The following is a 14,625-nucleotide window of genomic DNA, read 5'->3' as shown; positions in this document are numbered from 1 at the left end:
AAGAAAAAAGCAAGCCCAGGGGCACCTGGGTGGCTCAGTTGGTGAAGCAATCGCCTCCGGCTCAGGTCATGATCCTATGGTTCACGAGTCCGAGCCCCGCGTCGGGCTCTGTGCTGACAGCTCGGAGCCCACTTCAGATCCTCTGTCCCCTCCTCTCTCTGCCCCTCCCTGCTTGTGCTCTCTTTCTCTCAAATATAAATTTAAAAATTTAAAAAAAAACAGACCAGTCCTTCGGGGCTCAGTACCGTCATAGGGCTGCGCATGCTCCTCGGCACCAAACCTCCAATGTCCCGCATCCTATTAAGGACCGCGACTCGCCAAGGGGAGGACACACGCTGTCACACACACATCACGTGATACACACCCCACACACGCACACCTTACTCACACCCTCCCATTCACACACACCCGACACTCACCCCACACTCCCCACACACATCACACTCACACACACCCCACACATCACACTCACACTCACACACACTCGCACACACAATCACACTGCCGCCTGCAGCACGCCCGCCCTGGCCCGACCACCACGTGGAATAATGGGGAAGAGGCAGGAACCCAGCCCCCTCGGCCGCAAACCCCGGGTCGGCTGGGTCTGGACTCGAACACCGGGCGCTTCTCTCCCCTCACTCTCCCTGAGCCTGTCACTAGGCGCTCCTGGGGCCCGACCCCTGCAGGGAGACGGAAGGACATGGGCAGTGGCCCCCACCTCTGCGGAGACGAGTGTCCTTCCTAGGCACCCGCCTGTCCCCGTGGCCGAGACCCCCCCCCCCCAGGTGGGAAGAGGCCATGCGGCAGACGCTCGGGCACCCGGGCCCCGTCTCCGCTGGGAGACACGCAGCTGCGTCTGGCAGCGGCGAGGGCAGGCGGCCACCCCGAGGGACGGGAACCCAGGGACCGTGCAGCCCACCAGGCCCAGAGGAGCGGCGGCCGCCAGCGGGCGGGCGGGGAGGGCACGGCGGGGGCCACTGCGTGGTGGCAGGGTAAGGACAGGGGACCCCGTTCAGCCACGGATGCGACCGCAGCAGGAGGCAGCGTCCAGGCCTCGCAGGCGGGGAGCGGGCCCTCCCAGCACCACCCCGCGGGCGCCGGGCACACTCACTCTGGACGCGGTCCCGGACACGCTGGAAGGGGGCTCATCCAGGTTTTCCCGTTGGAGGCGACACGAGCCCTGGGACAAGAAGGGGCCGCCGTCTTCCCTCAGCTCCTGTCCGCACTCCACCTCTCCGTCCGCGGCCGGCGTCTCCTCGGGGCTGCTGGCCTTGGAATCTACAAAGGGACAGGCACACGGGTCACAACTCGGAGAAAAGCAGGGCAAGTCATGGAGGCCAACTTGGAGTCCTCCCTGGACACGGCGGACAGACCATCCGTCTCCCCCGTCGTGCGCTTTCCCTGCGTACAGCTTCTGCTCTCGGGTGGGCGTGCGGGCCCCAGGACCCTGGCCCCAGCCCCAAGGAAGGAGCGCGGGCCGTCTGAGCGTCCGGCTCTTCCTGAGGTCAGCGTGGGCGGGGTGGCCCGGCCTCCAGTTTCTAAGTCAGAACACGTCACTCCCCTCCCCCGTTCCCCCCACCCCCCGCCCCCGCCTCGGAGGCACGTGGCCCGGACCCAGGGTCTCCCAATACCTCCGGGGCCCCTGCCTTCGCTCCTCCTTGCTCCCGGGCTGGTCTGCTTAGAGGATTGGAGCCGCCACCCGCATAGCTCCCAGCACCTGATGCTGGGGCCCCTCCCAAACTCAGCCCTGCAGGGGACTCTATTTTCAAACCTGGGGGCACATCACCCCCCACCCTACACTGCAGATGGCTTTCTGCTTGGAACCCTCCCTTGGCCGGGCCTCCAGAGCCCGAGGCCCGCTGGGTCTTCCTCCTGAAGCCCTTCCTCTTCCCTCTCCAAGGCCTCTGTAAATTCTGGAAGCCAGAGCCCAGAGCCTCGCTCTCCTGAAAGTCTCCAGCCCCTGGAACGCAAGGCCCTCAAGAGCCATCGTTTGGACGCAGAATTAATAACCAATGCATGAAGCGTCTAAATACGCACACTCAAAACTTGAAGTTGCCCCACGGTGGCCCCTTTGGCATGCAGATTATTTCAAGCAGAAAACAATCAAGGAAACCCCGACCTTCCCCCAACTGCCTACAAGAATGTAGACGGAGGCCCTGGTCCAGGAAGGGAGCCTCCACCACAGAAGCTGCGTTCTACTCCGAACTGGGGACGGCAAGGCCTGTCTGATCAGAGTCCTCGCTTTGCCCCCCGTTCCTGGGCAGCCCAGCATCACCGCTTACTCCTTTCCACCCTCCTGTGAGTTGCTTTCTCCCCTCTGACGTCCCAGACACCTCCTCTGGCTTCTCTTTGGAATCTCCCATCATGCAGGAAGTAAATTTGATTTTCTCCTGCTCATCTGTCTCATGTCAATTTAGTTCGTAGACCAGCCAGAAGAATTTTGAAGGGGAGAGAAAAATCCTTCCTCCCCCACAACCTTAATGCCAAAGAAAGGAAGGATCTCATAACACACAAAAGCCCCGGGTCACTTTCCTTTGGATAAACTATAAGTATTTCGACCTGTCTCTCTACCGCCAGCCTCCACTGCGGGAGGCCCCTGATTAGCCTGATCCAATCAGAATCGGGTCCTGGTGACTGGCAGGCAGTGCGGATGGTCTCCAGGGCTGATTCCTGGGGTTTCAGACACATTGTCGCCCTCCCCCTGGTCAGACAAACGGATCTGATGCAAGGGAACTGGGGACCCATTTGCCTCCATGAAGGCAGCCAGCCTGAGGACAAAGCAGGGGAAACAGAGAAAGATGAAGAGACAGAGGGACTCAGGACAGAGAGGGATCCCTGCGCCAACCCAAACCCCTCACTCTGGAGTTGAGTGTGCGCAGCCTGCACACAGGGGAGCTGGGTTTCTGGTCATCTTCGTTATAAACCACCCAAAGACTTTGAAAATCGGTGGGAATTTTTATTTTAAAAAATGAGCTCCCCAAAAGGAAAACAAGAGGCAGTTCATTGAAAAAGAAACACAAATGACCTCTTAACCCTCAAAAACAGACTTGCCGCCCTACTGATCAGGGACGTGAGAAAGCCATGAGATACCATATCTACCCATCCAGCTGGCATTTATGACCACAGTCGATAATGCCCAACCCTAGTGAGGAGGTGGGTGGGGATGAAATCTAGAAGATACGAGGCGAGAGCGGCCAGGGGGAGCTACTTTGAAGAGTCTCCATTGTAGGCGCGCCAGTCTGTCCTCCAGAGAGACTGGCTCCCCAGGAGACAGAACCTGGCCCGGCCAAATTGGGAAGCACGGTGGGTGCCCAGGACCGGGCTGGCTGTGGAGTCAGGCCCCGCCACCCAGCAGAGCAAGGGAGGCTGCGCAGCGGGGCCTGCATGAGGCCATGGAGTGAGCGGTGCTTGGTGAAGACAGCGGCGTGCGTGGCCCGGCCCCACCAGTTTACAGACTCGCGTGCGCGTGCAAACATCCCAAAGCGCACACGCCCAGGAGTTAAGGGGGTTGTGCTAAGACTTGGGGGGAAGGCCGGAGGCTTCCAGGTGCTACGCATCCTTTACTACGAGCACCTGTTCTTCCTACCATCACTGAGATCTGAAGGAAATGGCTGGACTGGGTAAGAGCAAACCTTAACGGGCACCTGGTGGGCTAACCCATGACGTACTCACAGCCAGAGCCGGGCACGTGCTTTTTCTAACTAGATGCAAAACATGGAAGCACAGGGCTGGGGGGAGTCCTCAGCACACCCCCCCCCCCCCGCAGCTGGCAAATGGGGAGGCAGAGTTTGAACCTCACAGAAGCCAGGACAGGCCCTGGGGACAGGCACTTGCCCTCAGGACATTTTGGCTGAATCAGCAAATTCCTGCCCCCACCCCTGCTGCCTGATGGCACCCTGGGCTGCACGCCTCCCCCCTGGGGCCCCTGGAGCCCCTGAAAAAGGCATGCAGGTAAAAAGACCTACTAATACCCAGAGAGCTAAATGGGTCTGAGCTCCCCTTCAGATCCCCAGGCCAGGCCAAGGGCTGATTAGCACATGAAGGGGGGAAAGAAAGAAGGGGCCTCCCGGGCAGCCCCCAAATGGCGGCTACAACAAAATGTCGCACAAAATTAGCTCAACCTAAATCAATCAGCCTTGCCGACTCCACCACCCAGGCTCCCAGTGAGTGCCCCAGAAACAGGCCTGGGGGTGCAGCACGCGCAGTCTCGGGCCAGCCAGCCACTAGCCCGGGGCCCCCAGCAAGCCGGCCAGTGCCTCAGCGGTAAAAGGTGGCTGCAGCTCCCTGGTCCTGAAGGCTAAACCAAGTAAGGCTTGAGGTCCCGTGGGGGGCGGGGGTCACATTCACAGAGAGGAGGGAGGAGGGCGTTATTGCATCCTGGGGACAGACTTTCAGCTTGGGAAGATGAGAAAGTTCTGGAGGTGGAAGGTGGTGATGTTTGCACAACAGTGTGAATATAGCCGCTGTAACTGTAACAGTTACACACCGTTAAAATGGTAACTGTTCTATTATAAACGTTTTGCCACAATTAACAAAAAGTAAAACCCAGGTCTGCCTTGCCTCCACCGCCAGCTAAGTGAGGGGCGGGAACACAAAGCCAGCCTGTGCGGGCGGCCACAGAAAGGAAGTGGCCACACTAGCGGGCCCGTAGGCACAAACAGGCAGGATGGTCACATCCCTGACTAGTGACCCCTCCGGTCCCCCCCACCCCTACCCGTCTGCTTCCCGACCGCCCCACCCCCAGCAGCCCCCAGCCCCTTCCCTGGACACCTTTAGGGTCTCAGGCTTCTCATCTTTTTTCCATTATAAAAACATCAAGGGGGGGCGCCTGGGTGGCTCAGTCGGTTAAGCTCAGGTGATGATCTCAAGCGGCGGGCTCTGTGCTGACAGCTCGGAGCCTGGAGCCTGTCTTCGGATTCTGTGTCTCCCTCTCTCCCTGACCCTCCCCTGCTCACGCTGTCTCTCTCCCAGAAATAAATAAAACATTTAAAAAATAATTTTAAAAAACACATCAAGGAAATTTGGAAACAGCAAAAATTAAAAAAGTAAACAGGCTGCCTAGAACTTCAGCCCCTGAAAGGAACCTCTGGCCCTCAAGGAAGTCCCACCCGGGGCCCCTGGGACACCCTGCCCTCCACCCTTGGACTGGCCCAACATCACCCTTGGCAAAGGTGGCCACCCTCTGCCAGGATGGGCTGGGACTCTCCCCTTCCGTGCAGTGCCCTCCCCCCAATGCCAGTCCCCCCAGGACCCAGGGAAAAACCACCTTGACAACAGCCAAGCCTCCAGGATCCGGAGTCTTCTTTAACATATGCAAGTCCCTTTGAGAACTCTGTCTCTACTTCTCTGAACTCAGAGTAAGTGTATAATCTACCTCCTCACAACCCCAGTGCAGCTCTTCCTGCCCAGGGGTCCTCTCTGTGCCTTATTAAAACCACCTTTTTTACACCAGAAACGTCTCGAGAATTCTTTCTTGACCATTCGCTCCCAAACCGCCATAGCAAATCACACCATCAGCACCACTGGACGGCCACACCAGCCTCCCCGGCCCCCGGTCGGGCTCCTGAGGGACGGGCCCTGTCCGGAGCCCCCAGGTCTCCAAGCCCCAGGTCTGGGGTGGCCCGAGCTCAGGGGCTGGGCAGGCTGGAGCCCGTGAGTGGCTGAGCGGAGGAGGTGTCCCTCCAGCGCCCCAGCCAAGCCTTCTGCATGTTGGTTTCAGTTTGTTTTCCTGTAAACAGAGAGGCACAGTCAGGGAAGAGAGACAGAGGGGCCGCGAAGCAGGAAGCAGGAAGCAGGAAGCGATGTACTTGGTGGGGGTGGGCCCTTGGGGGACCCAGCAGAGTCATCCTCCTGAGTGACCAGGGCCCGGCCCCCGCTCCCGCCAGTAGCAGGAAGGGCCACCCACGTGATCCGGCGCTGCTAGAGGCTCACAGACCAGCCAGCAGGTGCCAGCATTTCGTAGGCGGAGGCGGGGGCTTCGGGGACGGGGTGGGCCCTGCACAGTGACCACCGCGGCACTCATGGCACCCCCAGGTTCTCACCCAGACCTGCTCCACTGACAGACACGTCGGATGCCCTCAGCTGCACTCTGACAGCCCCCCATGCAAAAGGAAAGGAGGGCAGAGGTGCGGTGGGCTCCGCAGAGACCCTCCTGCCCCAGAGGAAGGAGGTGCATTTTCTCAACGAGGTGGGTCTCTGGGAGGCGCTGGGCCCAGGAGCCGAGACTCCTTCTCTGCTTGTCAGCCAGGGACCCCCACCCCCACCCCTCTTTACCGGGTTCCGTAATTCATTTGAACCCTGAGGCCCACGCTCAACCCCTGCCTCACCGTGACCCCTGACCCCTGACCTCCACTGCTGGCCAGTGCCAGTCCAATGGGAAAAGATAGGGTAAAATAGGCCAAGAGGGAAAGATTAGGACCTGAGGCCTCTGAGTGGAGAAAAGCACATATTTTAGAACAAGGCTGGGAGCATCTGATCACAGCAAACCCCCTCGGGCGCAAGGCTGCTCTTAAGAATGTGACAGACCCCACCTACTCCCCCACAGGGTCCCCTTAGGAATCTGACAAGACACCTGACTACAAAGTAGACCGTGAACCGTCCCCACAAGGACCGGTGTGGTTTGGCCTAGACGCCCCCCCCCCCCCCCCCCCCCCCCCGCCCAAGATGGGAACAAGCGGATCAGGGAGGGACGCCCCAGACTATCAAGCCGTAGAGGGTGGAGCAGAGCAGGGCTCAGGGGGAAGGGAAGGGGCGGCGACCAGGACCTTATACCACAAAGACCTTCCCTTCCCTTCCGAACATGCCCTCTCCTCTCCGTAAAGAGACGCTCCCACTATCTTACTTTCCGATCTTCCACCCTAATAAAGTCTGCGTGCTGCTCACCTCGTGGCCGCCTCTGCATTCTTCGAAAACGAACCCCTGGGCACAGGTTCTTACCTGCAGGCAGCAGGGGCGGGAGCTGCCCATCCACCCAGCCTGGGGGCAGGCGCTCCAGGGCAGACCCAGCAGGGGCCACCAGCCCGCCACCCTTCCTCCATTCCCGCGGGGGCGGCAAGCCCCGCCCGGGTCCCAACCCTGTCTCTGCTAATTGCTGGCTGGGGGACCGTAGGCAAGATACTGAACCTCCCCGCACTTCACTCCTGGCATCTGTGGAATGGGAATTTATGATCACTCCGCCCTCAGAACGTGGCACGGCGCCAGGCTCACTGACATTTAACCGACAGTTCTGATTTTGTTTCGTTTTTAATCTCTGGGGTCCCAAAGACCACCCCCCCACCCTCGCATGGTCTCCCATCCGGGGATTTGTACTAGCGGCCAGGGATGCCCCCCCCCGCCCCGGCAGGTGGGAAATTCCCGCCACACACCAGGAGTTCAGCTATGCCGTGGCTCCAGACCCCAAGAGCCAGGGATCAATGCGAGAGTGGACACCGAGCCGAACGGAATGAGTCAAGCCCCGTGGGGTCCACAAGAAAAGACAGGATCCTGGGGTCTGGCCCCAGCCAGCCCTCCTCCCTGCAGCGGCTCCGGCACAAGAAAATCAAACAAAAATCAAACAAATATCGACAGCAATAGCAACCGCCTCTTTGACCTCTTACAATCCAATGAAAGCATCCGTGACGTGAGCACCTTGTACAAAGGCTGTTCGAGGGAAGAACCAGTGAGCGCACTTTGGCAGGTTACCCAGAGGTCGGAGAGCAAGGAGGCCTGGTACTGACAGCATTTGCTCTCTCACACACACACACACACACACACACACACACACACACACCTCGCATTTAGAAAACACACAAGGCTGGTGTGCCTGGCTGGTTCTGTCGGTACAGCATCCAACTCTTAATCTTGGGGTTGTGAGTTCAAGCCCCATGTTGGGTGTAGAGATCACTTAAATAAATACAACTTTAAAAAAAAAAAAAAGAAGGGGCGCCTGGGTGGCTTAGTTGGTTAAGTGTCCGACTTTCGCTTAGGTCATGATCTCGCGGTTTGTGGGTTTGAGCCCCGCATCGGGCTCTGTGCTGACTGCCGGCTCAGAGCCTGGAGTCTGTTTCAATCTGTGACTCCCTCTCTCTCTGACCCTCCTCTGCTCATGCTGTCTCTCTCTCTCCTAGAAATAAATAAAACATTAAAAAAAAAAAAAGAAGAAGAAGAAGAAGAAGAAAGAAAGAAAATGCACATGGTCCTCTAGAGAACTTTCTTTGGTTGGTCCCAGAGTTATTAATTCAGCACCTACTGTGTGCAAGGGACTTGGAGGAAAGTAGCTAACAAGAGAGCAAATGTCCCCTCTGAAGCCACAGGCCACCTGCTAGAAGGGCAAGCGGCCTGATGAGGGGTAACTGGGAGTGTGGGGGAAGGGCAGGGACCATTTTCCAGCGGGTGGTCAGAGTGGGGCTCCAGGTCCAAGACAGAGGAGCAAAGACTGATGGGAAGTGAGGGGGTCATGGTGCTGCCCTTGGAGGAAAGGTATGTTCCAAGCTGAGGGAACAGGCAGTGCAAAAGTCCTGTGGTCCCAGAATGCCTAAGAAGGGAAGGAAGGCAGAGGTCCCAGACACCAAGAGAGTTAAGGACCAACCTGAGCCGGGAGTGAGAGCCACCTGACATAGTTCCCTTTCATGCACCCACCTGCCACCCCACCCAGGAAAGGCGCCTGCCCAGGCTGTGGGGGCCCCTCCCCGCTCCCCAGCACCCGGGACACCACTTCCACACAGCATCCTCTGAAATCCGGCCCCTCAGCAGAGAACCTTTGAGTTCTCTCCAAGAAATGAAATTGAAAGTTTTAAAAAGCAACAGAAGCCTCCAGCAAAGAAAACTGCTCTTTTCACAACAGCCCTTCTTCCGGTAAGAGTTCTCTGGCCAAGGAGGACCTCGCTCTGCCCGCCCGAGCCGCCTGCGGGCGCGGTTTCCACGGCCCGGCCTGGGAAGCGAGTCGGAGCTGGTGCGCAGCCCACCGCCCCCACTCGGCCCTTACCTGCCACGGGGGCTGCAGGAAGCAGCCTCTGTCCACACTGGCTGCAGAACTTGGGGGCATCCTCTTTGGAGACATACCCGCACGAAGGACACTCCATCCCGCCCGGATGGGCCTTCTCCAGGCCGGCAAGCTCCCGCAGGTCTGCAAGGGAAAGGAAGGGTCCCCAGGCAGCTGACTATATACTGAGCCACCTGTCATGTGACCAACCCCGCTTCAGTTTCATTTTCTGGGAAAGTGAAATTGCAGCACCCAGAAGTTCCTCGGCTCAGTCGGCTCAATCGAAACCCATCCCGGGCACCTCCCCCGCCTGATTCCCCACCAAGGTCTCCCCACTCCCTCCCCAAACTCCCTCCAGCCCCGAGGGTCTCGCCCCCTCCCCCACCACTGGCTCCGGCCTCCATTCCCCTCCTGCTGCCCCCCGCCCCGGCCAGGCTCTGCCCTTTCTGGGCTCTCCATCACTCAGTGAGTCTGAAACTGCCCCCCCACCCCCACCCCTGGGCCGAGATTTGGGGCTGAGGCAAGTGAGAAGTAGGGGTGGGCAGAGGGGGGTGGTTCCAGCCTGCGCAAAACCTGGCGACAGGACTTGGGATAAGGACGCCCACGGTGTGCTGGGGACAAGGGGCTGGGAGACAAAAGCACCTGGCTCACAGGTGACACGAGAGGGGAGGCGGACGGCACTGCAGGAATGCCGGGGGACCCTGGCTGAGTCAGGCCCCACCAGAGGGACCAGCCCGCACAGGAGATGGGGGGGGGGCACCCAGTCTGGATTCCCAACAGGCAGGCCAGGCTATGTCCCCTAGGCTGGGACCCCGCCGCCCGCGCCTGCCTCCCCCAGACCCGGCAGGCTCTCCTTGGGGGCAGGGCAGGCCTAGGCTGGTGTCAGCCAGGTTCCCTGGCGGAGCTGGACACGGCCACGCCCTGCCCCCACCTCGCCCCTTGCTCTACCCGGCCAGCGGGCGCCACCACCCTCCTGGTCCGGGCTCTCACTCCGAGACTCTCAGTGACTCCCCACGCTGGCGGCTACCCGAGTCTCGCCCTCCTCTGCAAGGCTCTGCGCGCCCACAGCCCGGAATGTCACAGCAGGGCACTGAAACCCACCCTGAAGAGTCCTATCGCTTCGCGCCCGCACAAGGGCCTCAGGGCAGAAATGAGAACCCAGACCCCAGGCGCTGCTGCTTCCAGCAGAGCTTCCCGACTTCTCCCTTTCCTCTTCCCAACTTGAGAACTGCGCCAGACTCAAAGCCCATCCCCCCGACCGCCACCACAGAAGGCAGGCGGCGGGGGGGCCGGGGGCAGGGGCGGGGCGGGGGCGGGTCAAGGGCGGGCGGCCGCCCCCGTCTCTGCACTCCCTCCTCCTCTGGCCTCCCCGCGGCCGCCAGGTGGCCCTCGAGGCCGTCACGGCGGAGGTGCCCATCTGGCCTGGGGACCCCGGCCGCGGGCCGTCCTAGAACCCGGGCCCCTGCGCCCCGGGCCGCGCGGTTACAGGGGCGGGGATGCCGCTCCCCTGAAAGCGACTGTGGAGACACCCAGGGGCGCCGTTCGTTCGGTAACCACACCGCTCCGCTGCTGCAACCGGAGAAGCGAAGGGTTCCGCTCCGGGGGAGGCGCGGCCGCGGGGGCCAGGCGGCCGGAGGGCTCCCAGGCGCGCGCACACCCGCTGCCCGCGGCCCGGAGGCGGGGTCCGCAGGGGGCGGGGCGGGGCCGCACCCCGGAGCCGGCGGCGAAACCGAAACTGGGCGCCGCAGGAAGAGGCAGCCCGGAGCGGACGGCGCGCAGCACGCAGGCGCCGCCCCGCGCCCCCGCACCCCCGCATCCCCGCACCCCCAAGTCGCCACCGCCCCGCGCCCCGCATCCCAGCTCCCTGCATCCCCGCACCCCATCGTCCCCGCGCCCGCTCGCACCTACGGCGCCCCCGCGCCCATGCCACCGCCGGCCGGCTCCGGTCCTGACGTCCGGGGCCCGCCGCTCCGCCCGCCGGAGGGTGCGGCCGGAATGCCCCCCATGGCGCCCCCCAGCGGACCCGGCGCCCCGCCAAGGGGAAGGCGCCGCCTGCCGCTGCACGCGGGGCGGGGCTCGCGGGGCCCGGAGTCTAGCCCCGCAGGGGTCCGCGCCGTGGTCTCCGCCTCCTGCCGCGGCGCACAGCACCCTGGACAGTGCCCACCTCCCCGTAGAGCCAGCGGAGGGCCCGGGAGGGGCACAGAGGAGGCGGGTCACCCGTGCAAGGTGGAGGTCACCAGCCCCATCCCTTCGGGGCCTTGGGCTGATTAAGCGACCACAGATGGCAGCGGAGACTTCACAGCCGGCGCCTACCCCTTCCATGGTCACTGATAACCAAGAGGCCACCCCAGCCCGCGTCTGCACCGGTTCCCCCCCCCCCCCTACCGTTTCCTCCTCTGTGAGCTCACAGTCTGGCATCCTAGGGCTGTAGGAGAATTTATTATTAATAACAATACAGTAAACGCTGGTGTTCCAGGAGTATTACTGACTACTCAGTGTCTTCTCCCCCTCTCCCCGTCCCCAGAAACCAGCATTGATTATCAAATTCAAGAGGCCCGGGTTCCTGTCCAGTCACACAGCCCTTCGTCTCCCGGGACCGGCAAGCTCAGGTCTTGGGGCCCCCTCCTGCGGTGCCCCATCCCCGCCCCACAGGGCTGGCGTCTGCACTGGATCCCAGCATCCCCGTTGGAGCTCAGGCAGCACCTGGGGGTGCTCAGCACAGGTTGCCACATGCGATCTCACGCATACTCGAAGCCACCGACCCCGACTCACAACCAGCCGCCCCTGCCATCAAGTTAGTTCATCTGGATCTGGGCAGGACCCAGGCCGTGTCCAGTGCTGTGGCCTTTGACCCTGTGCTGACCTCGCATCAGACGCAGGAGAGAGTGCGCATCCTGAAAGAAGGGGGCTCCAGGCAGGGTACCAGGCTGGGTGGGGTGGATGGGGGGGGCCGTGGTGGGAGGGTGGCCGGCTGCCCTGAGGGGGGCAGGGCAGGGAAGATTCCCGTGTCCCAAGACGCTCTGTGGTGGGGTCCCCCTAGCAAGGGAAGGGAGAGCACGGTCCCGCCCTGTGAGACTTGGCGAGACACTGGCGGAGCAAAACCCAGACACTCTCCCAGGCCAGTCCCAAGGCAGCCCCGCCGGCCAGGTGGCACCCTCCCTGAGGGGCAGCCATGGTGCCCGGGCCCCGCCGGCACAAGCGCAGAGCCCCGAGCCTGCCCAAAGTAACGGGGTGTCGTTGCGGGGCCCACACCGTGGGCACTGCTGGAAGCCTGCAGGTCAGCACACATGTCCTGGACAAGTCAAACGGCCGAGGAAACACAGCTGACCCGGTCGGTGTCAACGGGCCACCGATCCGTTCTTTCCTCAGCCCCAGGAGGCAGGCTCCCTTAGGGAAGGAGCCTGGGCTAGGGTTAGAGTTGGGTCCTGGAAGGTGTCAGGGCCCAAATCAACACCGGCTCAGCGGTCTCCCTGGAGGGCTGGGCTGATGGCGCGTTAGGGTGCGGGGCCGGCTTAGGGTTTGGGTTCAGGGAACGGCCCGTGGTGTGTTCCAGGCTTAGGGTTTGGACAGGACCCCCTTCTGCAGCACGATTCTGACCTGGAAATATGGCAAACTCCTAGGGTCCTCACTGAATAATTCCATGCTGGTTATGGGCCCCGAATCCATTCTCTTCTCAGACCTAGGAGGTGGGCCCCCTGAGGGCCAGAGCCATGGCCAGGGTTAGGGTTTGGCCCCAGGAGATGTCTGCCCGCTTCTCTGTGGTCTCGACCACTCTTTAGGAGAAAGAAAACAGTAAAAAGGGTTTTTTAAATCCAGCTTTTGAGAGATGGGGATCACCATCCTGTCTTCGGTCTGCTTCTGCCACTCCCCACTTAATTTGTGGCTAAAGACGAATGAAGCTTCAGCTGGATCATCAGGTCACCTCCTCTTCCTTCAGCCTCTAGGAGTCCAGTCTAGACGGGGTGCCCAGAGTGGGGGCATAACATGCATTTATACAGGCAGGACTGTGGAGTGGCACCCACCTGCGGCAGAGGAAGTCACCCTTAGAGCGGGGCCGTGACTCTCTACTAAGAAGTCGGGGTGTGGCGTGGTCAGCATGGACATCCCGTTCTGACAGGTGCATATACGAGCCACCAGGTGTTCCAAAGGAAGTAGGGGCTCCCGACACTTCCACCTCTAGGTGCCGAGAAGCTGGTAGCAAATGTCCCCCCGCCCCCGTCCACAGGACACGTACACTGTAGGGAGGGCGAGCACCTCAGAGAACCAAGTCGAAACTCACAGAGCACACCGAATAAAGACAAAACCAGGAAAACCAGGTGTTAGGAGCCCAGTCTGAACACCCACAGAAAAGGCCCCTTACATTCCCTAGTTGGGATCGTTGTAATAAATGTATATGTTAAAATATGCACACAATAAAATAAATAACAGCAAAACGTAAAACAACGTATAAATGTAATATATGATCTCATACCACTAGAAATAAGACAGAAAATAACAAAATACAAGCCAGGAACAGAGACTGGCTGTCGGCGCAGGAGGAGGGTGGGGTCCTGGGATGAAGGAAGGAGGGGGTGAGGAAAGGTGTCAGGTTTGTCCTTAACCACGTGGTGACCCCGCAGCCTGACTCTCCTGGCCCAGCTTTCACAAAGCCTCCCTCCTCCGCGTGGAGATCTGCAGGGGGGAAGCCTGTGCAGTCGGCCGTCCCGCGGTCAGTTGCGTGACCTCCGCGGAAGCCCGCGGACTCGGCCACGGGGTCTCCCTGACCAGACCCAGCATAGGATATCTTCCAGATGCCGTGGATGTCGGATCATTTGAAATGTCCTTGATCTTGATATCACAACCACCAGAGTTTGGGGCACGGATTCGGTGACCCAAACGCACCCGTGGGCGGCCTTGCTCCTCACCCGCGTACATCGATGCTCCTGGGCTCACTGCAGGAAGGACACTCCGCTGCTACAGCGCTGCCAGCGCGGGGAGGGGTGCACTTTGCAGGGAGCCTAAGTGCAAGCGGGAAGGGGTGGGGAGGGGTCGAGAACAAGGGGGCCTTATGAGGAGAAGTGGGTCTGCCCACGGCACAGCTCTGTGGCCCCAGCCCGGATCGGAGCCTCCAGCCATCTCAAAGCACGGCTTGTGCGAGCAGGCAGGGCTGAACAAAACCCTCTCACTCACCCCAGAGTTGTGCAAATAAAAACTGTGCCAAACAAGAGGGGCTTTGATAGTATCTGCTAACCGGCCTGCCTTCGGATCGCATTTTCGGCATTTTCGGCTCTGGTCTTCCCCGGGGAAAGGCAACACGTCTGAGTGAGAGACCAGGTCGTTGAGTTGCTCGTTAATAGGCTTTGGGGTGCAGATTGGTCAGGGTGGAGTTGGGCTGCTGGGAGCCAGTTTTCCGGGCCTCGATATTCTTGACTAGGGGCCGTGCTCTTGACCCCATGCAGTAAAAACTGCCCGAGTCAAAGCCCCTCGGGTTAAAACTGTGGGGGCCGGAAACAGCCTCCAGCCTGAGTCCCAGACTTGGGCGGCGGCCCCACGCAGACCAGCCCTCAGGGAAGGGCGATGGTTCCCTATTTGTGGAGGGAGCAGGGGCCACAGAATGGAGAAGGTGGTGGCTGAGTGACTTGGTGGCTCCCGGACAGCACTCTCCTCACGTGTGTCCCCACCGTCTC

General features: G+C 60.8%; 1 protein-coding gene across 3 annotated transcripts in view; it reads right to left on the bottom strand.

Moving 5' to 3' along the window:
- RNF213 (ring finger protein 213) overlaps window positions 1-10,897 on the bottom strand; it is a 108,981-nt gene extending 98,084 nt beyond the window's left edge. For 2 of the 3 annotated variants that reach the window (XM_039226182.1, XM_039226180.1), the window contains exons 1-3: window positions 10,864-10,897; window positions 8,963-9,103; window positions 1,112-1,278 (exon numbers count right to left, since the gene is read on the bottom strand). In XM_039226182.1, the coding sequence (XP_039082113.1) occupies window positions 1,112-1,278; window positions 8,963-9,059 (264 nt within the window). In that variant the 5' untranslated portion in view covers window positions 9,060-9,103; window positions 10,864-10,897. Of the gene's footprint in view, window positions 1-1,111; window positions 1,279-8,962; window positions 9,104-10,060; window positions 10,145-10,863 lie in introns of those variants that run through there. The other variant, XM_039226181.1, reaches the window with a different exon arrangement.
- Between the last annotated feature and the right edge of the window lie 3,728 nt (window positions 10,898-14,625).

The sequence above is a fragment of the Hyaena hyaena genome, unplaced genomic scaffold (genome assembly GCF_003009895.1).
Source record: "Hyaena hyaena isolate Hyena2069 unplaced genomic scaffold, ASM300989v1 scaffold_21, whole genome shotgun sequence".
Classification (NCBI taxonomy): domain Eukaryota; kingdom Metazoa; phylum Chordata; class Mammalia; order Carnivora; family Hyaenidae; genus Hyaena; species Hyaena hyaena.
This window is presented reverse-complemented; position numbering and strand designations above follow the sequence as displayed.